Source organism: Anguilla rostrata, chromosome 17, assembly GCF_018555375.3.
Source record: "Anguilla rostrata isolate EN2019 chromosome 17, ASM1855537v3, whole genome shotgun sequence".
NCBI classification, from domain to species: domain Eukaryota; kingdom Metazoa; phylum Chordata; class Actinopteri; order Anguilliformes; family Anguillidae; genus Anguilla; species Anguilla rostrata.
The window spans coordinates 18,102,767-18,128,379 of NC_057949.1; the positions used below are offsets into that span (position 1 = coordinate 18,102,767).

At 45.5% G+C, this 25,613-nt stretch overlaps 1 protein-coding gene across 2 annotated transcripts in view; it reads left to right on the plus strand.

Moving 5' to 3' along the window:
* LOC135243579 (glutamate receptor ionotropic, NMDA 2B-like) overlaps positions 1-18,892 on the plus strand; it is a 78,756-nt gene extending 59,864 nt beyond the window's left edge. For both annotated transcript variants that reach the window (XM_064315514.1, XM_064315515.1), the window contains 5 exons: positions 804-1,033; positions 1,670-1,830; positions 2,462-2,649; positions 6,465-6,703; positions 10,693-18,892. In XM_064315514.1, coding sequence (XP_064171584.1) covers positions 804-1,033; positions 1,670-1,830; positions 2,462-2,649; positions 6,465-6,703; positions 10,693-13,116 — 3,242 coding nt within the window. In that variant the 3' untranslated portion in view covers positions 13,117-18,892. The remainder of the gene's footprint in view (positions 1-803; positions 1,034-1,669; positions 1,831-2,461; positions 2,650-6,464; positions 6,704-10,692) is intronic.
* Positions 18,893-25,613: the final 6,721 nt, after the last annotated feature.

The window sequence follows — 25,613 nt, forward strand, 5'->3', positions numbered from 1 at the left end:
GCCACGGCCCGGCACGGCAGGCAGTCCCGCGCAGCGTCGCGCCTTCACGCATCGTCGCTGAGGTCCCTCCGTGGCGCGGAGCCAGATGGCACTGCCGCTGAGGGGCTAGCGCCGGCGTCCCAAGGACACGCGCAGACGCTCCTGCACCGCAGCCTAGCTCTGGCGCTGCCATCCGCGCAGGCGCCCTCGCTAATCCCCCTTTTCCTAACCTGCGCGGGCCCCACACAGGAAAGCGTCTTTCCCCGTGGATCTCAACACTGTTCTTCCTGCTCATGTTTATTTAATGCATCCACCATTTGCATACATTTGCATATATTTTATATTCCCAGGAATCCACGTGTCAGCTATGACTGTGTTTGTCATTTGCATTAAACGTCCTGCAAATCACTGTTCCTGGTGATGTTGCGGTATATACAGGTGCACACTTTTCTTCTTCCTCCTCCTATTTATCCTTGTATTGCAATGTTCAGAAAGAGATATTCTCCCAAAATGTGGTGTCGTTCAGATGTGACTGCCTGCTATCAGGTCTTAGGTTAAAAGTTGGGGCTGTTGGACTGGGAGGGGTGTTGGAGAACACCATTGACGTGTGCAGGTTTCTCCTGTTGTGGTTTGCGTTGTCCCTGGTGGTTTTGTGATTTCATAGGCATCACATGCAGCAATTTGCACCATTCCCTTCTGGAAACAAAACTAAAAAAAAAAAAAGCCTGCTGTTGAAGAAGTAAGTACCGGACTGTACAGTTCTGACGGTCTTCCCATGTTCCTTCACTCCCCCTCCCCACTTCCCCCCCACCTCCCCCCTTCAGAGCCTGGGGGCCCCTCCTTCACCATCGGCAAGGCCATCTGGCTGCTCTGGGGCCTGGTCTTCAACAACTCCGTGCCCGTGCAGAACCCCAGGGGCACCACCAGCAAGATCATGGTGTCCGTCTGGGCCTTCTTCGCCGTCATCTTCCTCGCCAGCTACACTGCCAACCTGGCCGCCTTCATGATCCAGGAGGAGTACGTGGACCAGGTCTCCGGGCTGAGCGATAAGAAGGTAGGCCCGGCGTGGGGCTTCCACGGCCAGGGCAGCCCTGCTCTTTCCTGCCTGCTCCAGTGGGAACGCTTCAGGTGGACCGGCTGGGTGTTCCACAGAGGATGTGCTCACCTGCCTGCCCCAGTTACCTGTGTGCATCCTTTCTGTCTCTGGCTTCCTGTGTGAGAAGTATCTGTGTCTGCGTGTCTGTATGTTACGTGGATGCTGAAATGATTAACTTTATTTTAAATTTTTTTTATTATTTTGTGGATTTTTATTTTATTGGCAGCCACTTTTTTTCGGAGCCTAGTAACTTCCAAGCCTAATATTAGGTGTTGGATTAAATGCACATGGCATCAGCGGAGAAAAGAGGAACAGTGGAGACATGGGCCAGCTGCCGGATTCCTCAGTGGTCTGTTCTACATGGAAAAAATATAAATATTTCAGCAAGTTCACATCAGGCTTAGAAACGGTGGCAAAATATGCATGTAAACATGCTGTACAGCCCACCCACAGGGTAATTGTGTCTGCTAGTGGCAAGCTAGTCTGCTTCAGTCTGCAAGCATTTCTTCCTCTCCATCACTCTCTCTCGATCCAACCCCCTCTTCCTCGCTGCCTCTCCATTATTCCTCTTTCTCTCTCTGTCCCTCCCCACAGTTCCAGAGGCCCAATGACTTCTCTCCTCCGTTCCGATTCGGGACGGTGCCCAACGGCAGCACGGAGCGAAATATCCGCAACAACTACAAGGAGATGCACACCTACATGGTCAAGTACCACCAGAAGAACGTGGACGAGGCGCTGTACAGCCTGAAGATGGGGTGAGGGAGCAGGGGGCATGGAAGGGCGGGATTGGGGGGCGCGGGCGGGGCAGGGGGCAGGCGTGGCATGGGGGCAGACCCTTTCCCAAGGGTCCCTAAACGTTCTCTGCAGGTGTCAGGCGATTAGAGAAGGCGCAGCCTCCTGTCCTTGAGGTGTGGGTCCTTTGGCACTGTGGGTTAATCGTTGTGGCGGGCAGGGTACGGCGTGCCCGGCGCTGACGATGACCACGCCAACGTTTCTTTCCCTGCGACTTGCATTATCGCTTTCGCCCCTTTTTTTCCCTTCGGTAGAGGGACGTTGAGCCCAAGGGCAGATACAGCGCTCGGCCCGAGAGCGGCTCAGATAAGGGCAGCGGTACGGAGCCACATATATCACACAGAGCAGGACGTCAGCGGGCGTTTTAGCATCCGCCAGAATACAGAAAAATAACAATGCATGCCTCCAATTCAAATGAAGGGCCTGCGTCCCGCTTGCTGTGAGCTCGTCCTAATACGAGTCCTAATACGAGCCATAACCATAGGCATAACCGTAATGGCAGTGTAAGGGAGTCCATAGTCAGTGCTGGGCCGCCTTAACGCTGATGAGTCATTTAGCGGTAAACGCGCATCCTCTCCCCTTCCGCCCGCTCAGGAAGCTGGACGCCTTCATCTACGACGCGGCCGTGCTCAACTACATGGCGGGCAGGGACGAGGGCTGCAAGCTGGTGACCATCGGCAGCGGGAAGGTCTTCGCCTCCACGGGCTACGGCATCGCCATCCAGAAGGACTCCAGCTGGAAGAGAGCGATCGACCTGGCCATCCTGCAGCTCTTCGGCGACGGTAATGCCCCGCGCTCACCGGGCTGCGTCAGGGTGGTGGAGTGGTGGGGGGGGGGGGGGGGAGCATCACCAGAATGGGTAAAACGGCTATGGGAGGCCAACCGCTGCCTCGTTCGAACCAATCGGAAGACTTTGGCTGTCCATTGCCAAACGTTGCAGTTTGTGCAAATCAGTTTAGCAACAAAAGCTGTGCAAATAAAGCTGTTCAGTGATAATAGTTTCCTTTTTGAAGCCTCTCTGTCCCATTTGGGATCAATTCTGCGCTCTTGTTTCTAGTTCCAACTCATGTATAGCCCCCTGATACTGCTGGTGTTATTCCACACTGGTCTCTGCCTGGCGCATAGCACAGAGTGTAGTACAGAGTATATAGAATCTTATGAGGTCACACTGATTTTAATTGAGGGGGAGAAATCTTCTCCATCTGAGATATCAAAGTGGGCTTTCCTCAAGTCGTCAATTCCCAGATGTGTTTGCTAGGTTCTTTGAGTGCTGCAGCTTAGCAGCACATATTGCGTTACATTTTAAGGTGTTTAGCAGACACTTTTATCCAGAGCGACTTACGCAGTTTACACTTTTTTTAAAATCATCTATATCAGGCTGCCTGGTTTACATCCAGCCAAAACAAGGGAAAACACATTAAAAATGTAGTGGGAAAACCGGGCAAGAACCACATCCTTACCTGTGTCAGCAAGTCTGGGCCCCAATGGTGAAAAACCCAGACTGCACACTTTAGACTGTCCAGAACTTTCTGAACCTGCTCGAACGCAGCAAGACGGGCGTGCTGTGGTCTGCGCCTGCATGCCAGACTGGTTTGCTAAAGCTGTGGAGGAAAGAAGGAAAAGGGCCTGGCACGTAGACCGGCTGCGTAAAAGCCAGACAGCGGGACGGTCCCAGAGGGGCAGAGCTTCGCTTTCACAGCGACAAGCGATCCTTCGTCTCCTGCGCATGAAAAAGAAAATCCAGCAATCCCAGACCTCCTTTTTGAAATTTGGTATTCCTGTTTACTTCGCCTCGGGTTCTTAAGAGCTGTGTAAATATTTTCCGTCAGTTGGGCATGCCAGTGAACTGCACTCTCAAGCGTGATTCTCGAGGGGAAGTAACAGTATGTACTGGGCATTTGTGGCTTCCTGACACACACAGATAAGCGCACAGCCGAGCATGCTTCTCCTAGCGCGCCCGAGCGCAGAGCAGCAGGCTTACGACCTCTTGGCGCTCGTCGCGCGCGTGCTGCTGCTTCAGGGGCTTCATAACACACCTGCAGTACAGGTGAGGAACCTGCCTTCCTAAGGCGAGAGCGGCGTGTCAGATTACAGAGGGGAACGCAGCGCCCTCTCGGAAGCTTCGTTTAGCTGTTCCGTGGCCTGCAGTGAAGGAGATTTAACTCGAAACGCTATCAGATCTGCAAATCTGAATGTTTTCGTTAGCTGTTTCAGCCGTAGTAGTGGTTGCCCTAAGCTACGACACATTAGTAATGACATTTGAGACAGTTTATGGGATCCTGTTTTGTGGATGTTCAAACATCGTTGCAAGTTAGATTTTTTTTTTAAGTGGTTGTGTGAGATCAGGGAGGTTCTGACCCAAAAGCTGAGGGCAGTGGCGTGGGAATAAAATGGATTGTTTTTATCCTGGATGCTGATTGGCTGAGACCACACTCTACAGTGATTTGTTAATCCGATACTGTAACAGTTATTCAAACAGCCTGTTTAGATAGTATCACTCCGTGCACAAACCATTACTTATGAAATGATATTACAAAATAAATAATGTGTCATCAATTAATTGTTTCTATGCGCTGTGTCCGTTTTATAAGACTACTTGTATTTTTATTTATTTTTATTTTTCCATAGATTGCGTTGTTGCCGTTCTTGTTGTTAGTGCTAATCAGTTTAACCACCAGGGTCCAAGTTGAACTATGCGGTTGTTCCCTGTACTTGGACCGGTACTTCTCTCTAGGGGTTTCGTCATACTTGTTCCTGGTTATGGATATACACTTTGTTGTACGTCGCTCTGGATAAGAGCGTCTGCCAAATGCCTGTAATGTAATGTAATGTAATGTAATAAGAGCAATACAGCACTTGAGGCCACGCTGTTTCATGAATAGACATGACTGTATTCACGATACAGCACCAACTCTCATGCCATATTGCTTTAAGCAGAACCTGCATGGTGTTTGAATTATTTGGGTGTTCCGTTGTTCTAATCTGCTTGAGTGCGAGTTCCAGTCTGTCCACCTGTGAGGCACACAACGCTGCTGGATGCACTTAGCTGTGCTCTCTGCCTGAAAGCTGCTCTGCTGAATGAATGTAAAGTAATGGATCCAGGTTTCAGTCCTATCCTGGGCCCAGCATGCTGTCCTAATTAAAAGCCCTGCCTTTGCAGTGTGTGAGAGAATATGGGTCAGGGTGGAGTGTGAACCTTATGCTGTCTGAGAGAGAGAGAAGGAGATATGTGTGTGCGTGCATGCATATACGTATCATGGTGAGAGAGAGAAAATGTGTGTGTGTGTGCATGCGTATGTGTGTGTGTGTGTGTGTATTATGGTGAGTGAGAGAGAGAGAAAGAGAGAGTGTGTGTATGTGTGTGTGTATTATGGTGAGATAATTATGGTGATAGAGAGAGTGTGTGTGTGTGTATTTGTGTGTGTGTTTCAGGGTGAGAGAGAGAGTGTGTGTGTGTGTGTGTGTGTGTGTGTTTCAGGGTGAGAGAGAGAATGTGTGTGTCTGTGTGTGTGTGTGTGTGTGTGTATCATGGTGAGTGAGAGAGAGAAAGAGAGAATGTGTGTATGTGTATGTGTTTCAGGGTAAAAGAGAGAGAGGGTGTGTGTGTGTGTGTGTGTGTGTGATATATGGCAGAATATGGGTCAGCGTGGAGCAGCAGCTTGGTGCAGTAAATGGACTTCAGCCCTCGCCGGGTTTCAAAGTCATTTTGACACACTGCGATACACACTCAAAGTGTGGCCTACTTACTGAAACCGATACACACGCTCGGAGACCAGTCGGGATGCGCACACACTCGCTTTTGACGATGAGGACAAGAGACAGGCGCTTTGAAGGGAGCCCTGAAGAGCCCGGGTCCGACAGCTGCCATTGGACAGGCTCCCACCTTCAAATCACCGGTTTACGGAGCCTTGGGGGCATGTTTTTTTTTTTTTGTTTTAAATCAAGCATGTGTTTCATCATTTCTCTGCCCTAACTGCTCAACAGCGCTTGGGGATCATGTTTTTCTTTCTTCTCATCGGTGTAAAACTGAACTGCAGGATGTGTATTTGATTGAACATTGGTCTTCGTTGGGCCATGGATGACCGAGTGATGTAACATTAAAGTGACCCTTTAAATAAACCAGCGTAAGGCCAGCGAGCTGGTGACTCCAGTCACTGCTCGTTTTTACTTCACCTTGTCTTGCTCTGTTGCTGAATGTGTGTGTCTTCGGTCAGACAGCGTGAGAATGGGAGAGTTATGAAAGTGGTCTGAAGTTGTTTGTCTGGTATAACCGGTGGTTTAAAAGTAAGAGATGCACATATTCACACATCTCCTAATAACAGCTTTTTTTCCCACCCACTCTCCCCACCTTACTTTTGTCCTCTCTCTTTATTTTCCTTGTCCCCCTTTCTCCCAATATTCCTTTTTTTACCTATCACCTGCTCACCCCCTTCCATCTGTAACTGCACAACCCCCTCCCCACACCTCCCCACACCTCCTCACACACACACACACACACACACACACACATTCACACACATGCACACACACGCACACACACACCCATAACCCCCATACCCCCCTCTCACACCCACACACACACGCACACGCACCACAGGTGAGATGGAGGAACTGGAGTCCCTGTGGCTGACGGGAATCTGCCATCATGAGAAGAACGAGGTGATGAGCAGCCAGCTGGACGTGGACAACATGGCGGGCGTCTTCTACATGCTGGGCGCGGCCATGGCGCTCTCCCTCATCACCTTCATCTGCGAGCACCTCTTCTACTGGCAGCTGCGCTTCTGCTTCATGGGCGTGTGCTCCGGCAAGCCGGGGATGACCTACTCCATCAGCAGGGTGAGTGTGATAGGACCTCTCTGTGTAAACCTCAACACCTTTTACCTACTCCATCAGCAGGGTGAGTGTGATAGGACCTCTCAGTGTACACCTCAACACCTTTTACCTGCTCCATCAGCAGGGTGAGTGTGATAGGGCCTCCCAGTGTACACCTCAACACCTTTTACCTGCTCCATCAGCAGGGTGAGTGTGACAGGGCCTCCGAGCGTACACCTCGACACCTTCTACCTGCTCCATCAGCAGAGTGAGTGTGATAGGGCCTTCCAGGGTACAGCTCAACACCTTTTTTAATTGCTCCTGTACTTCTTCCTTAATTTTTTTTACAGCTAATTTCACGGGCACAGATTCAAACCTCCTCAAAAATTCATGCCAGGGTCCTTTAATTTTCTGCCTTTGGAAGGTTCTGTACCTACAAATGTTAAATATTTATATACTACACACACGGGTGATGAATGGTGCTGTACTGTACACACAGGTGATGATGTGGAAATCAAAGGCATGTGCAGTTTCACACCTTTCTCTGATGATTAGTCAGGAAACACGCCACCATCTCACTTCATAGCCCCCCAACACCCCTTAGGTGTGTTTCTGACCCAAACAAGTTTATCACGTGGGGAAGCATTTTATCCTGTATGACACTGCTGGGCCTGAATTATGGCTAGCTTCCAGAGCCCTGCTTCAGTGTGTGTGTGAATAAAAACATGTCTGGTCACATTTCGGTTTTTAAAGTATATGTAACATTTGAAAAATTTTGGTAGGAGAATGACCAAATAAACAGAAGGGGGCATCTTCTACTTTTTCAAGCAACGTCAAATCAAGATGCTGCGATAACACTTGAATTGTTTTTGATGGCCCCCCAGGCGTAATTCACAACCGCGGAGGGTGAATAGTTGGAGGCCGATTGCGTGGCTAATTAGCATATCACAGAGCCGCTTCCCCTGCGTTAGACCTAATGAGTGGAACGAGACTTCAGTCAGGAGAAAAACTGATTCATGGAGACACCTCTTTTCTCAGCTGCTCTCGGCCTGATGTGAATTACGTGTGTGTAATTACACTTTTTCAGCAGGAGTTCAAAGGCACCAAGATTTGTTATCGTGTAAAGAAGGGGCTGGCCTCGTTCTGACCTGCCCGCTAATGTGACCGATCCGCGCCTGGCTCCGTGCCCGCTCCAAACTGCAACTTCTCACACTTCTGAACACAGTTCCCTTCTGTCTCGTAACCATGGCGATGCACACAGTACCCAAAGTACCCGTGAGTCCAGACGTCTCAGACATCCCGCAAGGCTTCATGTAATAGATCACCAGCAAAACTGGACTGAGCCCAAAACCTTTTGGAATCTCTGCAGACCTGCCCACTGCGGTCACAAGTGCAGTTACTTCTGGTTGAACTGCGGACCAAACCCGTGATGCACATTGGTTTCTTCCCTCCGTTTCATACTGTTTATTACAGCTGTGTTCAGATCTTGGCAGCGTCGGTCCTGGGGAACCCCTGTGTGGGCTGGTTTTCAGTCCAACCACAATAGCAATCCCAGAATTTTAACAACCTGTTAATATTAATTCTTCTTAATTATGTGCTTTGTTTAACTCATTAGGCATGTTTAATTAGGCCTACATAAAAGGGGTTAATAAAGAGATAGAATCTGTAGGCTCCTAATTGGTGAAAGGGGGACACAATGGCCACTAAAATTAACCATTTGATAGATAATGAAGAATTAAAAGACAAAGCGTGTTAATAAGTTTAAGGATTATGAAAAATTATGAAAGAACTTAAATATCTGTTTAACAACCTAACTAGGAGCCCATTGATTCACCTTAGTCTTAATTTGGTCAGTTAAATAATTTTGTTGCCTCTTTTTAAGGTAATTGCAATATCGCACAATACACACAAAGTGAACAATGGATTTTTAATCTTTATGGCATGCATAGCTATTCTAACATAGTGTGGCCTAGGAGGGTAAATAATCCCGCCAAACATGAAAAACAATTCAAACAAAGAAAAATTAACAGGTTGTCAAAATTCTGGGATTGCAACCGCGGTACAAACCAGCATATACCAGGTTCCCCAGGACCGAGGTTGGAAACCACTGCCATAAGGGTTCCCCCAGGCCTTTGAACACTGAGTGGAAGAAAAAGAGAAAGTTTTTCTGAAAGGCAACAGAACATACAGGTCTGCATCTCCCGCTCTACCCGAACAGTAACACATATTATATTCATATTTTGAGAAGGCAAGTGCTCCTTATTTAAACATCAGTTTATAAATGTTATTTAGTATAATGTCTAATGTGTAGATGTATAATGTTGGCTCCTTGTCTACCTTTCTGAATTAGAATCTGTGACCTCTCCTGAGGAGGTTAATTATGTTTATAATCTTGTGTGTATGCCAAGTGTAGGAGGCAGTTATTGGAGTATTTCTTCTGAAAAGAGACAATAGTTCAAGTACAATGGCCTGAAACATTTTTCCTGGTCTTATTACAACAGGAAGTGTAGCCAGCAAATAAGTTCACGCCAGAAATAAGTTTCTCTTTTCCAACTCTGCCCAAAATTCAGCACGGACCCTCCTTTGTACTCAAAGCTCTGGATGGTCTTCAGTACTTGGTTAGAATAAAATAGTGCTGCTGTTCCTCCTTTGCCCTGAAGCAACAACTCAAAAATAGAAATCCAGTCAAGTCCTGGAACTCTGACCTGTGCAAGATCTGTCCACTAATGTTTTAATGCACCTCCAGGTTATGACGCACAGTCACGTCAAACAGAAACAAGGGCAAAGATGGAGGAATGTCCCTCAGACAGTCAGGCATGCAAAAAATAAGAGAAGGCTGGGTGTTGCACGGTCAAAAGACTTCAAAAATGAAGCAGAGGAAAAAGAATGTGCCGACAGACAGGCGGGACAACAGCCAAAAAATGAGCTGAAGGAGAAACGGAAGCTTGGGAAGCGATGCAGAATGTAAGAAAAGAACAGAGACGTGGAAAGAGTGACTAAGAGGGACGTAAAAGATTATGCATTTGACAGACAATGTGACCCCTCCGGCTTGAGTGATGACCCGTGCAATAGTTGACAGGCTGTTCACCTTTGACCTTTAATGTCTGTCAAGAGTCCCATTAACCCTACAGTCATCAGCCGAGAAAAATCACAGGGTTTATGTCCATGCCTTTTTCCGCCCATCTGTCGCAGTCCATTCAGTCTCGGCTCCTGCGGACAGACCCGTCTCTGTCGACGAATGCCGGGGCTGGGGCTTTTGCCCAGATTGTTTAAATCAGTAGTTGCGTTTCCATAAGCGTGAATATTTGTCGATTCCCGGTTTTCTGCAGCGCCTGAGCATTGTACGCATAAAGAGGGCTTTGTTTTCTTATGAAGTGCCTTCTTACTTCCTTCTTGCTGAAGGAAATGATCAGACTGTGCAACTTGGGCAAGTTGACAGTTGGAAAGTCCTTGAAAAAAAATCAGAGGAGACATGGAAACGTTGCGCCCGGTCTGTGCTTCTCCGCTCGCTGTTTGTTTTGCTTTGTCGCAGTGAGCAGACGTCAGAGTGAGTACTGGTTACGGTTCAGAGGAATTGTAATCACATTGATTTGAGACACGGATGGGGAGGCAGAGCCACAGTCTTTGCTGGATCTCTGTCATTATCAGTCATTTCTTTCCCTCCCCTCCCCCACCTTAACGTCCCCTGTATCCCATTCACACTGACACACATGCAGTTTATATGTGTGTTTGTGTGTGTGTGTGTGTGTGTGTGTGTACGCTTTAGTGTATATACACACTAATATATGTCTATATCACATATCATACTGCAGTCCAGCCTGGGGAGTGGCTGTGAACATTTTTCTGGAACCACTCTCTCTTTCTCAGGGCAAGCTGGAGAGCTCACAACTTGCAAGAGACGATAAGATATTAAGAGCATGTCTTCTCTCTGTTTCCTGCCCTTTCCCATCTCTCTCTTTCTCTCTCTCTCTCTCTCTCTCTCGCTCTCTCAACCTCCTGACCATAACCAACAGGGCATCTACAGCTGCATTCACGGGGTCCAGATCGAGGAGAACAAGTCGGCGCTCAACTCCCCTTCAGCCACCATGAACAACACCCACTCCAGCATCCTGCGCCTGCTCCGCACGGCCAAAAACATGGCGTCCCTCTCGGGGGTCAATGGCTCGCCGCACAGCGCCCTGGACTTCATCCGCCGCGAGTCGTCCGTCTACGACATCTCGGAGCACCGCCGCAGCCTGGCCGGCCACTCGGACTGCAAGCCGCCGTACCTGCCCGAGGACAACATGTTCAGCGACTACATCAGCGAGGTGGAGAGGACTTTCGGGAATTTGCACCTGAAAGACAGCAACCTGTACCAGGACCACTACCTGCACCATCACCAGAGTGCGGCTGCCCCGCTGGGTTTGGGGGCTCCCCCGTCCAACAGGCCCCATAGCCTGGGGAGCAGCAGCTCCCTGGAGGGCGGCATGTACGACTGTGACAGTTTAGGGGGTGGGGTGGCCCCAATATTCACCACCCAGCCCCGGTCGTCCATGACCCACAGGAATAATAAGTTTGACCTGATCGCCAGCCAGACCCCGCCCTCCGGCCCAGGGTTCCAGCAGGGCCTGCCCGACCTGTACGGAAAGTTCAGTTTCAAAGGCGCGGCGTCCAGCTCAGGGTTTATCGCGGGACACGACAGGTACTGCGGGGCGGGGGGCGGAATGAGCGGGGACGACGGGAACATCCGGTCGGACGTGTCGGATATCTCCACCCACACCGTTACCTACGGCAACCTGGAGGGGAACGCCAAGAAGCGCAAGCAGTACAGGGACAGCCTGAAGAAGAGGCCGGCTTCCGCCAAGTCGCGGCGTGAGCTGGACGAGATCGAGCTGGGGTACCGGCGACGACCCCATCACTCGGCCCACCACCACTACCATGGCCCCCAGACACACCGATCGGCATCTCCGCCCCCTGGACCCTCCGAGCGGAAGGGCCAGAGAGGCGGGGCCGGCGGTAACTGCTCCTCGTATGTATTCCGTGACAAGGAAAGCTTGAGAGATTTCTACCTGGACCAGTTCCGCCCCAAGGAAGGGGTCCCTCAGTGGGAACACGTGGATTTGACTGACGGGCCACGGGGGAGCGGTGTGGCCAACCCCGGTGGGGGTGGGGGCAGCGGTTTGGTAGCAGTGGAGGATTTCCTGAAAGGCAAAAGCAAGAAGACAGAGTGTAAGGGTGGTGTCGGAGGAGGGGGCGGCACCTCTGGCCAGGGGCAGCAGGGGCAAACTTGCGGGGGCCTGACAGGGGGGGAGTGGGAGTGTCGAAATTGCCGTGCCACCTGCGGAGGAACCAAACAGATGCTGCACGGGGGCGGAGGTGGGGGTTACGGAGGCGGGCTGGGAGGGGGCGGTTCCGGAGGAGGAGTGGGGGGGGGGAACAGCCGTCCCAGCTCAGCCTCCTGCATGCGCTGTGAAGCTTGCAAAAAGACGGGCAACCTGTACGACATCAGCGAGGACAACAACCACCTTTTGGAACAGCTGGGGGACAAGTACTCCATGGAGGGTGGGAAGGGCGGGGTGATGGGCGGCGTGGGGGGGGTCGGGATGGCGCAGCCGCAGACCCAAGCCCAGCGTCGGAGACCCAGCCTTGGGGGCAAGCCCCTGCGTAGGCAGCATTCCTACGACACGTTCGTCGACCTGCAGAAGGAGGAGGCGGGAGGGCTCGGCGGCGGGATGGGCGGCTTGGGCGGAGGCATGGGCGGAGGTATGGGGGGCGGAGGGATGGGGGGGATGTTGCCCCCACCCAGGAGTGTGAGCCTGAAAGACAAAGATCGCTTTATGGAGGGGGGGAGCCCATACTCTCATATCTTTGACAGGCACGGAGGATCGGAGCGCGAGCGAGTCAGCGACCGGGATCCGCTATTTTTGGGTGAGAGAGGGAAAGGGGGCTCTCACTTTGGGCTGTTCCGGGGAGGTGAGGGGGGGCTGCACCGCCGGTCTTTCGGAGAGAGAGACCGAGATAGAGGGATGATGGGAGGAGGGGTAGGAATGGGAGGTTTCTCCTTGTCCAAGTCTCTCTACCCGGACAGGGTGAACCAGAACCCCTTCATCCCCACGTTTGGCGATGACCAGTGTCTTTTGCACGGTGCCCAATCCTACTACGTTAAGAAACAGCAGCAGCAGCCGCAGTTCCACAAGAGCAGCCCCACTGACTTCAGGGGCTCGATGGGCGCGGCCTCCTTCCTGCCTGCCTCGGCCGCCGCGGGGGTGCTGTCCAACATGGCCCCCAGGTTCCCCAAGGAGCTGTGTTTGGGGGGGGCCCTGGGCAACCACCTCGGGGCCCCCAGTAACAACAAGCTGTTGTCAGCCAGGGATGGGCTTGGCGTCCAGAGGCCCTTCAACAGCTCCAGCAACGGACACGTCTACGAGAAGCTGTCGAGCATCGAATCGGATGTGTGAAACGGGAGAGAGGGAGGGAGAGAGAGGGAGAGAGAAGGAGAGGGAGAAGGGAGGGAGGGAGGATTGGGACAGCGAGAGGGAGAGATGGAGGGAGGGAGAGAGAGGGATTGAGATGGAAGGGGTAGTGAAATTCCATCCTGTGGGTACACTTCTGAGAGGAAAGGTATGTATGCAGTGCAAAGGAATGAAAGACGGGAACAGCTGCCCACAAAGTGAAAGAGAGTCACAGGACAAAGAGAGATGCGACAGTACAAAATGGTGGGCAAACGCAGAGAGACAAATCCTATCTGCCCAGAGGCCTTTTTGGCCTCAGCTTCAACGACGATTTTATGGAAGCGATACTTTTTGTAATCATTAAACGAGCGCTTTTCCTTTTACTATAAGCTGGGAAAAAAACCACAAAAAAAGGTTTGTTCAGGGAACAAATACAGTAACGTTTCCTCAAGCCGGATGTTGGAAGCTAAAGCCGAAATACGGAAGCTTGTTTGGAATCCACTGTGCCACCCACCCCCCCAACCCTGCTCCCCCTCTCCCCCCCCCCCCCTTACAGTTCTTAAAGAGTACTGCAAATTAGGAGGGAGAGGAGCGGGTGGAGAGAGTAAGTGGTTTTTTTACCACTCTAAATGAATATATCAGGAGGGAGTAGAAACCGGTTTATACTATACAGAATCTTCACCTTTAACTTTATCTCACTCTCACCTTACCTCGCCTCTCTTCATCTGTTCCCAATGCCCAAACAAGGGTTTCTTGCCCTGGTTCATGAAACATACAATCATGAATGAGAATAGAATTCCTACCGAACTAACAGGGTATAATAATAATAGTATGAATAGAATTGTGAATAATAAAGATGTTATTAGAACCAGTTATAAAAATGGTTATGTCATTTAGTTTTTTTTTTTCAGTATTTTACACCATTTAGTATTTGTGGTTATTTATTTGTTAGCTGGCTGTGGCAGGGAGCTCGTTATCTAATTAAACTAACGAGCTGGAAGGCAGAGACAGTAATTTGATTTCCTCGTTTTGTTTTGTTTTCTGTGTTCTTTTTAATGATGTATTATCCATGCTCATTTGTGTGTTTGCTCTTCTGAAATGATGTGACAGGTGGTGAAAGAATTGATTTGCACAGTAATGAACTGTACACACTGATACCGAGCGGGATTTGTGTCACGCAGACGCATCTCAAGTCGAGCAGTCAAAAAGGTGTGTCTCGTGATACGTAGAGGGTCTGACGACGCTGCATGTGGGATGTGCCTTACGTGATTAGGAAAGATGCATATCTGCTAAACATGGCTGGTATAATGGTTAAGATATGTGTACAGCAACCTGAAACAGTTTGTTCCAGCATAGCCAGTTGTGTGATATTGCATAGAATATGCCTCAGACTACAGATATATGAGTATTGGGCTCAGCTGAGAACATCTTGCTGTTTGGGTTTCAGAGCCAAAATGGCTACTAGCATGATGAATTGGACTTGCCGATATTCCACTATAAGTCCTGACAAGGGATCCTGACCTCCAGGTGTTTCTTCTAGTTGTGGTCCTTACCTTAAGAGTAGTGGAATCATATTTGATACAGCTCAGATGTGGGCTGAAGGCGGCATTGTAAAAAATATAGTTGAAGGTATTACAGAAGGGTATTACTGAAACATTGATACATACACACAAAATATGTTTAAGGCAAAATAGAGCTCCAGACAGCACCAGACCAGAATGAATGGGTTTCAGTGTCCAAAGATATGCCTTATCACCACAAATCAATTAAAAATATACAAGGTGTTGTACATAAAATATGTCTTAAGTTTGCTGGTTACTGCTAAAAGGAATTGCTACATTCAGTGTAGGGCAACAATTTTTTGTCTTAGATCTAAGGGCTGGTAGAAATTTGATTTAAATGCTGAACTGAGCAAAGAGAATATAAAGCAGGTTTTGAAAGCTACGTTTTACAAAGTACAGCATCATGACAACTTCTTATTTTTATCAAATCATACCAAAATGTCTGATCACTATCTTTTACGAATATAAATGGGATGGACATGGTAAAGTATTTAAACCTGGGGGAAGATTTCTTACCCCTGTCTCCAGTTTCCTAAAGGACTAACCACACTGTTCAGCCATGAAGTCATTTAATTTATTATAATCTGATTGGGAATCCTGTGCATTTTTTATACAAATTTTTTATTCACATGTTTCTGCCAACACAATCCCACAAAAACACGAGGCAGAGGACAGAGAACACAGAAGGGAAGAACACATTAGGAAGAATGGAGAAAGGTCAGAGGTCAGGAAGGTCCAGGTTGTACCAGTCAGCATCAGTATCTTCACTTTTTTCCCTGTAAATACATTTAATAATATCTTCAATTTGTACAGTAAGCAGACAGTCAGGATGTAACTTTCAACATGTTTTACAGAAATTTAAGAAATTAAATAAAATGAGCATAAAAAATCCAAAAAACGTAAAAACTGAAAAAATATGCAAAATATGATTAAGTATTACTCATTATAATAGTAGATATAAGTAATCATTTTATTTGGTTTAATGTCATATTATTTACTTAATTATAACACTTTATTAATGAGTATAATAATTATTTTAAGAATATACTTTTTTCTTATTTCCATTAAGGTACTGAGGATAATATAAGTATTGAAGTTTTGTGTGAATGAATGATGTTTAGTTTAGGAGGTCAATGCAAAATTCCCTTAAATTTTATTAAGATCATTTTAAGAAACTCTTCATTCACTCACCAGGTATAGAAATATAGAAAGTGTCATCTATACATGCATGTGATCCTGTATTACATGTATATATAGAGAATGTTGCATATAACTACAGCATTGTGATCCTTCATTTAATTAGATATTCACTGATTAATTTAGTTTGATTGCTATTTTGATAAGCTGTACTAGTTAGTAATAGCTATTTACTGAACCCAGTTCAGATAGATTGCAGGTAATATACCATTTCATCGTCTTCAACAAGCAGCACCACTGCTAGCTCCTGCATTCAGTTGTGTAAGAACTGTATATCCATAACAATGGAATAGAGCATTTAGTGGTTATTGAGAAATTTCTGAAGGTGTGCCACCTCATATGTACAAAATGCCCACATGGCTTGTAAATGTATTATGTATCTCGATATGAAGGGATTTGGAAGTTTTTTGTTTTTTTTTAAATCCAGTTTTACAACCCTTATGAAAAACTAAAATTAGTAATTACTAAAAAACTAAAAAAGGTAAGGTTTCAAGTATGAATTTGAATTTGAGTTTTCAAATTATCAGCGGCATTTTGAAATATGTAGTTTTCAAATTTTCTCATTTTTGTTCCTTAAATTAAAAAATATATAATTTTCCTGGTAGATTTATCAAGTTTCAACTAAAAATATCAGTGTGTGTAGAGATTTGTGTGCGTGAATGGGAATGCATGTCTGCGTGGGTGTGTGTGTTTATGATTATGGTGTGAGTACACACTTTATCATGAATCTGATCTATTTATTTCTGATCTTTCTCAGTTTATGTTTTCAAATTATTATTATTATCAGTCGAGGTATGAGGAAGGACGAGGAGAGTGGAGAAAGGGGGTGTTTTTTTTCATTCATTGATTCATTGAAATTGAGAACTGTGTGTGTGTGTGTGTGTGTGTATTACAGGACAGAGTGAGAGCGATGTCTGGGTCTACTAATCCTTTTTTAGCACAACTAGACAAATTTGTTTTCTTCATTTGCAGTAAACAGCATGATCCCTGCAAATGCATTATGAGGTTTCTTTTTTTACACACATTTGAGTTCATTAACATTAAATTAGTTACTTCTTGTTTATTTTTTGGTCATTTTATCAGTATGATAATGTTTGATAATTGCTTCCCTATAAATAACATATGTTTTGTGACTATATTTAGACGAAGAAGGTAACAGAAGCAGGATTTAGCCAGGGAGGGTCGGACTGTCTCTTGATTTCTTTCAAATCCTCAGATAGATGCTTTAATTGTCTTTTAAACACAATTCTTTCTTGATTATCACTGATATAAAATATTTTAATTTAGATTTATTAATATGTACCATATTGTCATGTAGCATCAATAATATGTGCCATGAGTAATGATATGTCATTAGCAGCATTAGTTATAGTTTTCTGTAACTAAGGGCAGTCAAATAAATTTAGATTAAATAAGATCAACTTTAATTGTTTGTCTATAGTTGTATAAAAACATATGTACATATGAACACATATACATATACATATATACAGGGCTGCAATAATAATCTATTTGGATGTGAATATAAACCTAAACTGTGAACTTTTCAACAGCCACAAATGTTTTTGATGCTACATAGTATATAATGAAAGCTACAAATATGGTCTACAATATAAATAACCACTAATACAAAATATATCCACTAATACATTTTATATCCTATGTTTATACAAATATATGGATTTAATGATCACTTTTTCTTAATAGTAATTCCACTTTTAATCATATAGTAATGTTTAGTTGTAGTGCTTTGATACTACCTTTCATTTCATTTGCATTGTGCTACTTTATGCAAATTAATAAAAAACACAATTTTGATTAACTGCCAAATATTTTGAACACACAGTTACATTAACAATAATAAAAACAACCACATTAATATAATATTGATAATCGTAGGAATATGAATTTATACGTTAATTTTATGTTTGTTTTAAGGTAGGCCCTGTCATGTTTTGTGGTGTGTCATTGTCATTTGTCATTTTGAACAGTCTTTAGAGTGTAGAGATGGGCTATGGCATATCATGATGGTGTCGAGGAGGTGTGCCATCATGGTGAAGAGGAGGTGTGTTTCCATGGTGTAGAGGAGGTGAAGGTGTGTCACCATGGTGTTGAGAAGGCGTGTTTGCACTCAAAATCTCAAATGTTAGTATTGTTTGTTCAAGTGTAGTTTTTATTCATTGTTATTCCCCCATTGTTTCATCTGTCCCCCCCGCCCCCCCAAGTAGTATGCACAAACTTATGTACATCAGTCCGTGTGTGTGATTGTGTGTGTGTGAGTGCGTGTGCGTGTGTGCGCACAAGCCCAGAATAGTTTGCGAGTGGTTGAGTGTGTTAAAACTGTTTCCCCATTTCTATAAATAATAATTTACTCTTTAATGTCCTTCCATGATAAACTATGAAAAGGGAAAAAATAATATGTAATTGAAATTTGGGTAACATTTTAGGGCTAAGGGTTGTTGCAAAGAGTGTATCACAAAAATACAAATGAGAAAGATTACAGTGCATTTACTAAAGGTCAATATACAGTATACAACTGCGGTGTTTCAACACACATAGTATGCACTCCCAAATAAATAAGTTAAATTCACTGCAAGCTCTTTCTTTAAATATATAACATATCTTGATTAAATGTATCATCAGTAGAGGTACATGGAATTAATATTTTATGCCAGGACTTTATTACCCTGTATCTGGCCCTTTCTGTAAAATGTTACCAAAATTTTTACATCACAGAAATAACACAACAAAAATAAATAAATGTACAGATTGTGTAAATATGAATATGGAAAAATGATTACACTTATTCCTTCATTTTTTGTATGAAAATAATTAAATAAACAACAATAATAAATTAACAAATTCATTGCAAAAAAAAGAAGAAAATACAAAAAAATTCATAAAGGTACTTATAATATATACTGATATGTACAATGATAAGTGCTAAAATCTGATTCTGTCTCTTTGTACAAAATGAACCAACTAAGAAAGTGTTGAGTATTAATAAAAAAAGATAAGCCTCACCACTGTTACTGTGTCTTTTTTTCCTTTCTGCCCTCCTGTTTGCCATTTCCTCCTTCTCTCACAAATTGTTCTCTGCATTCTTATTTTCTTTGGGTTTTTATGAAAACGGTGATATCCCATCTTTTCTGCCTCTCAAGTTTGTCATTTTATAGTCTTTACATGTTGAAACTATCTCCTTCTCTCTTGGAAAAATCTGCAGCTTCTCTCTCTCTCTTGCTCTCTCCCTCTTATACACTGTGCTTGATAGTGATTAGATCTCCAACAGATTTTGCTTATCTTACCACAGCACCCTCTGCAAATGAATTGCTGAATATTTTGGTTTTTTTTGCGGAGCAGGTTCAGGAAATGAATGGTAGCTCATGAAAATACAGGGCTGTGATAAACTAACGGGGAGAAGTGACATACAGAACAAGGACAAGCTTCAACCTCACAACTCGCAAGAGATGATAAAGACATAATGAGAATGTCCTCATTATTCCCTGCCCCTTTCCATCTCTCTCTGTCTGTCTGTCTCTCCCTTTCCCTCACTCCCTTTCTCCCTCTTTCTGTCTCTGTTTCTGTCTCATTTGTACTTGTATAACAGTGTGAAGCTGGTCTGTCTGGGACCATTCATGAATACCTGCTTGGTGCAGCGGTTAGCCTCCATAGTCTCTGTGTTTGTCTGTTTACGCCTTACTGCTGGGCAGAAGTGGGGGGGGGGGAGGCGGTCACGGGTGGGGGTGACCACCCAGGAAGCCGGACCATATGGAGTCCTGTCCCCCTCCAGCAGGGCCGTCCTGGCACATGCTTCCCCTGCGCCTGCCAGCACCGCTCCACACTGCTGCACCCCTCTAATCATGCGACAGACTGTCTGCCGTGATGTGGCCGCATGGAGCTTGCTTCTGATCCAGGATGCAGCCGGCGGAGCTCCATATTAGGGCCTCGGTCGCCACATGACACCCAGCCATCCAGTAAGAAGCACTGGTATTGGATTGAGGTGTCGGGGGGTGGTATGGGGGGTTATGTGGGGTGGTGTTCGCTTGAGGTGTGGGGAGAGGTGTTAGGGGGTGGTGTGGGGTGGTGTTGGGGTTGGTGTGGGCAGAAGTGTTGGGGGTAGTGTTGGGAGAGATGTAGGGGGGTGGTGTGGGGTGGTGTTGGGTTGAGGTTGGGATAGGTGTTTAGGGGGGTGGTGTGGGGTGCTGTTGGGTTAAGGTGTTGGGGGGTGGTGTGAAGTGGTGTTGGGTTGAGGTGTGGGGTGGTGTTGGGGATGGTGTGGGGAGAGGTGTTGGGGGGTGGTGCTGGTGGAGCAGACAGTGAAAGCATAGCAGAGCATGATGGATGGAAACACTGCCCCGTGCAGGCATGCTGGGAGCAGTCTCCCAGATTGGTCCTGATTAGCTGAAAGCAGCTTAATGCTGTGTGCCTGTCTCCTTGTACATCTAGTCAGTGCTAAGTGTGGTTTTTCTGGCTCTGGTTCTGTGCTGATGTGCATCTGTCTCTCTGGTCTGTGGTGATCTGTGTCTGTCTCTCTGGTCTGTGCTGATCTTGGTCTGTCTCTCTGGTCTGTGGTGATCTGGGTCTGTCTCTCTGGTCTGTGCTGATGTGCATCTGTCTCTCTGGTCTGTGCTGATCTGGATCTGTCTCTCTTGTCTGTGCTGATGTGCATCTGTCTCTCTGATTCTGTCCCAATCTGGGTCTGTCTCTCTGGTTCTGTGCTGATCTGGGTCTGTCTCTCAGGTCTGTGAGGATTTGAGTCTGTCTCACTGGTCTGTGTTGATCTGTGTCTGTCTCACTGGTGTGTGCTGATCTGGGTCTGTCTCTCTGGTTCTGTACTGATCTGGGTCTGTCTCTCTGGTATGTGCTGATCTGGGTCTGTCTCTCTGGTCTGTGCTAATCTGGGTTTGTCTCTCTGGTCTGTGCTGATCTGGGTCTGTCTCTCTGGTCTGTGCTGATCTGGGTCTGTCTCTCTGGTCTGTGCTGATGATCTGGGCTCTTTTCCTTCCTGCCCCTCTTTCCATCTATCATTTGCCTGACATGCTGCTCCCCTCTTGCAGTTATTAATTTTTCAGTCACGTTGGAGAGCGAGCCGTATTAAATATTGATAAAGATAGAGAGGGAAAGGTGTGAAGAAACCACGATGTAGCCAGGCCGTTCAGAGGCGAAGGAGAGAAGGGAAAATGGAACAGGAACAGGAGATGACAGGAGGACTAAATAATGGGGAGAGGGGAGTAGGAGGGCTCCCAAAGATCCGGTGTGATGCCCCATTAGGAGCTGCTGGAGGTCAGGCCAGCAGCGTCCCCAAATTTAACCCTGTCTCCCTGACAACCTGCTGCTCTTCCCCAAGACCTCTCTTACAGTTAGTCACAGTGAGTTATGGGGGAGGAGGGGGGTAATAATGGGGGCATAGTGAGTTCTTGGAGGGGGGATTTCGGGGGGAGGAGTGAGTTATTTTGGGGTTATGGGGAAGAGTCAGTTATTGGGGGTAAGAGTGAGTTATTGGGGGCTTATGGGGGAAGAGTGAGTTATTGGGGGGTTATGGGGGAAGAGTGAGTTATTGGGGGGTTATGGGATAAGAGTGAGTTATTGGGGGATTATGGGGGAAGAGTGAGTTATTGGGGGGTTATGGGGGGAATAATGAGTTATTAGGTTGGTTACAGGGAGAGAGTGAGTTCTTGGGGGAAGAGTGAGTTATTGGGGGGAGAGTGAGATATTGGGGGTTATGGAGGGATGAGTGAGTTATTGGGTTGGTTATCAGGAAGAAGAGTAATTTATGGATGTGAGGGTGCAGGAGAAATAGAAGAGAAGCTCAGATAATTACGGTGGTTGCAGCATATACGTTTTATAACTGCTACTCCAACTCCCTTACTCAATCTCTCTTTTTCAGACCCCCTATTTTTCCTCTTTCCCTCACATCCATAATCCCAGAATCCATTGTGACAAATGTACCTACTTTTTGACAATTAACTGTTACCTAGCAACGGGATAATTTGAGACAGAGAGTGAGAGTACAGTGAATGCTGAATGCTTTGTCCCACACTGAAGTGAACACTTATTGTATAATCGCACACAGTCAGCTGCACACACAGAGGAAAATATATCTTTGCAAATACGATACGTTTAAAGAAAGTACAGACATTAAACATCAAATCAGTACATACCAGTAGAAGAGCTCAATTTTTCTGTCTGATATATACTGTATATACCCTTTTATATATGCAGTATATATGTGTATATATATATATATATATATATATATATATATATATATATATATCCTCCCCCCATTTCAGGGCACCATAATGTTTGGGACATGCTTGGGATTAATTAAATTAAATGAAAGTAGTCATGTATAGTTCTTTGTCGCAAATTCTTTTCATGCAATGACTGCTTGAAGTCTGTGACCCATAGACATCACCAGGTGCTCAGTACCTTCTCTGCCAGGCCTGTACTGCAGCCATCTTCAGCTCCTGCATGTTTTAGGAGATAGTAGCTTTGAATTTTCTCTTCTGCATATGTAACGCATGTTCAATTGAATTTAGATTGGGTGAGTGATTTGCCAGTAACAATTTTTCCAGTTTTTATCTTTGAAAAACTCCTTGTTGCTTTAGCAGTGTGTTTGGGACCATTGTCTTATTGTAGGATGAAGTGATGTCCAATGAGTTTGGAGGCATTTGGTTGAACTTGAGCAGATAAAATGTTTCTGTAAACCTCTAAATTACTTCTGCTGCTGCTATCAGTAGAAGCAACTTCAATGAAGACAAATGAGCCAGGTTCTGTGGCAGCCATACATGCTCAAACCACAACACCGCCAAAGCCATGTTTCACAGATGAGGTGGGGTACTTTTGATTTTGGGCAGTTCCTTTTGGCTTCCTAGTGGTTTGCATCTTGCAGTGCAGCATTTGTAGTTCTATTTGTGAAGTCTTCTGCAGACAGTAGTCACTGATGCATCCACACCTACCTCCTGAAAAATCTTTCTGAGCTGTCAGACCGGTGTTTGGGGGTTTTCCTTCAGTATGGCAAGAATTTTTCTGTCATCAACTGTAGAGGTCTTCTTTGGTCTCCATTGAGTTCAACAGGAAAATTAATCAGGAGAAACAATGCTTATAGTATCTATTGCATATCTGGCAGCAGCGTGGTGGTTTGAGGCTCATTTGATACCTTGGACTCTTGATGACTTAAACCCATTTAGCCAACAAATGTGTTCCATACTGTATTAGCATAATTTACAGCTGAATCTAGTCCCACCCCCCAATTCCCATAGAGATCCATTCAAATGTTTTTGTATCGCTTGTAGGACAACCTGAAAATAAGATATCCAGAGTCTGATGATGTTGATAGGTCACAGACATCAGGAAGTCATGGCATGCAAATGATATGCAACCAAATACAAACATGACTCTTTTATTTGACATTATGTTATTTTGTCTACTGTGTAAGTGAATTTCCCTGCTTCTAGCTTTTCCAGTTCACTGCAGCAAATGTAAACGAGCAAATGGTGGCACAGGAGGTCTCAGGAGTGCATTTGTTTAATTCTTGCTAATTTTCTGACCAATGATTTGTTGTTAAGACCATTAAAAGCTTAATATTTTGCCATTTAGATGTATTTACACAAGGACTTGTTAATACAGGAGTATGCTTTTTCCGTGATATTGTGATAGATACCCACAATTTTATCTGACACATAACGATGGGGGAGGGAATAGCAAACAATAGAAGGAGGTGGTAGATGAAGGATGGATGGATGAAGAAGAGGAGGAAGGTGATGGAGGACAGTGTAATAAAGAGGGTGAGAGGTTAATAGGTAGAGGAGTGGGTTAATATGGATAATAAATTAGTGGAGAGTGATTGGAATGAAGGGACAGATGGAGAGGAAGAGAAACAAGTGAGAGAACATTTACAGGGAGGGTGAAAGACAGAAGGTGAAAAGAAGAGATGGAGAGAGAACGAGAAGTGGGGACAGAGATTGTTGCCATAGCAACAGGGCCTAGCAGTTCTGACACCATACTTTAATTTTTCAGGGGGCAGTTATAAGGTTACTTTAAACAGAATTTATAACATGATAAAAACAATATATGTGTTTATGGTTTTGTGTCCACTTCCCCTCTGATTTAGCTTTGGCTCAATTCTCTCGAATGTTTATAAATTATTTTTGAACATCACAGATGTGCCACATTTTAAACATCTTGGGGGCCGATTTGCATGTTTTAGTTCTACCCTGCCCCCCCCCCCCCCCCCCATAAAATGTAATGTAATTATTGCCATAATAAAATTTTTGAATTTAATATAATTGGATATATTTTAGATATATCTTGCCTGTAATTAAACAGAAACAATAAAAATAATTAATAACTAAACAAATAAACAAATAATGCATGAACTTCCTTGGTAGTTCAACTCACTATGACCAACTGTGGACCATACTGGCAGTACTGCTAGTGTGGTTATACTTGTGTAAGTATGTGGCCAGATGGACGGCACTCTCACCTATAAACAGGTTTTCAGTTCAAAACTAGCTAAGTGAATGTATGAATTAATGAAATGATTAATTAATTAATTGATTCATTTGTCCCCCTCTTGTACTGTACAGTCTTTACTGGATGGACTGCTTTAACTCTGTACTGCTTCAGTAGGTTAGCTACAGTAAGCCACCCCAAAACACTAATGCTCAGACATCCCTTCTTTCCTCTCCTCCACCTCCACTCTCGCGGTATCCGTAGCGAGGGAGGCTGGGCTCCAAGGTTGCTAGGAGACTGGTGAGTCTAGCAATGCACCTCTTTAAGAAGAAGACTTCCTTGATGAGATCGCTGAGGGACTCGGAGAGACAACGCACCCTACAGGACACAGGCAGTGAGGCAGGTACCATTAACAGTATTTGTTCTGCTGTACTGCACTGTAGTTTTAACAGTCTAAACACAAATATTGCTTTATTTGTGTGCAGTTTATTGTTGATATTGTTGCACCAAATACAGTAAATGACCTTACTGACTCATTATACAGTGCGTGCTAGCAGTCGGAGTCACACATCACACTAAAGCACAGTTAGTGCAGCGTAATCTCATGGTAGATTGGTGGTCTGCTCAGTACAGCTCTGAGAGGCTGTACACTGGTCACTGTGCACCAGGGTTAAATTGCCTGGAGCAGGAAGGGAGTATGGTGCTGAGCTCTGATTGGTGACTTCCTGATAACTGGGGGGTTCTGCACCCCCTTGAACCCAGAGCACAGGTCATGGGCATGTTCTTAAAACATCAGCCCCTCTTACAGAACAGGCACAGATGTAATTTAGGCAGAGTGACCTGAATGTGTCAGTGTATTAGTGTTTATATTGTTCCCTAGCTCAGCAAACCAATCACATGCTCATCAAAAACATTCTCTATTCCGTTTTTTTTCAATGAGAATAATCACTAATTATCTCAACATTTTTACATGAACTCCCTCTCACGTCTTATGTAATTCCAGGAACCATTGGCTAGTTAATTCTCCTCACCAGCCAATGGTTTTGTGAGTGTCATGGAAGCCACCAACATCATAATTGCCGAGGGAGGTGCCCTAATTCACAGTCATCGATCCAAAATATCTACAATTCCTGACAAACAATGCACAGAAAACGTATACATTTGAACTTCTTTGTCAACATTTTTAATCACTATTCAAATGGTGTGCTTGAGTGTACATAAAAACATGCCCTGTGGAGGAACAAGCAAGCCCAAGCTCTTCTCAGAGATGTCATCTCATTTAATCCC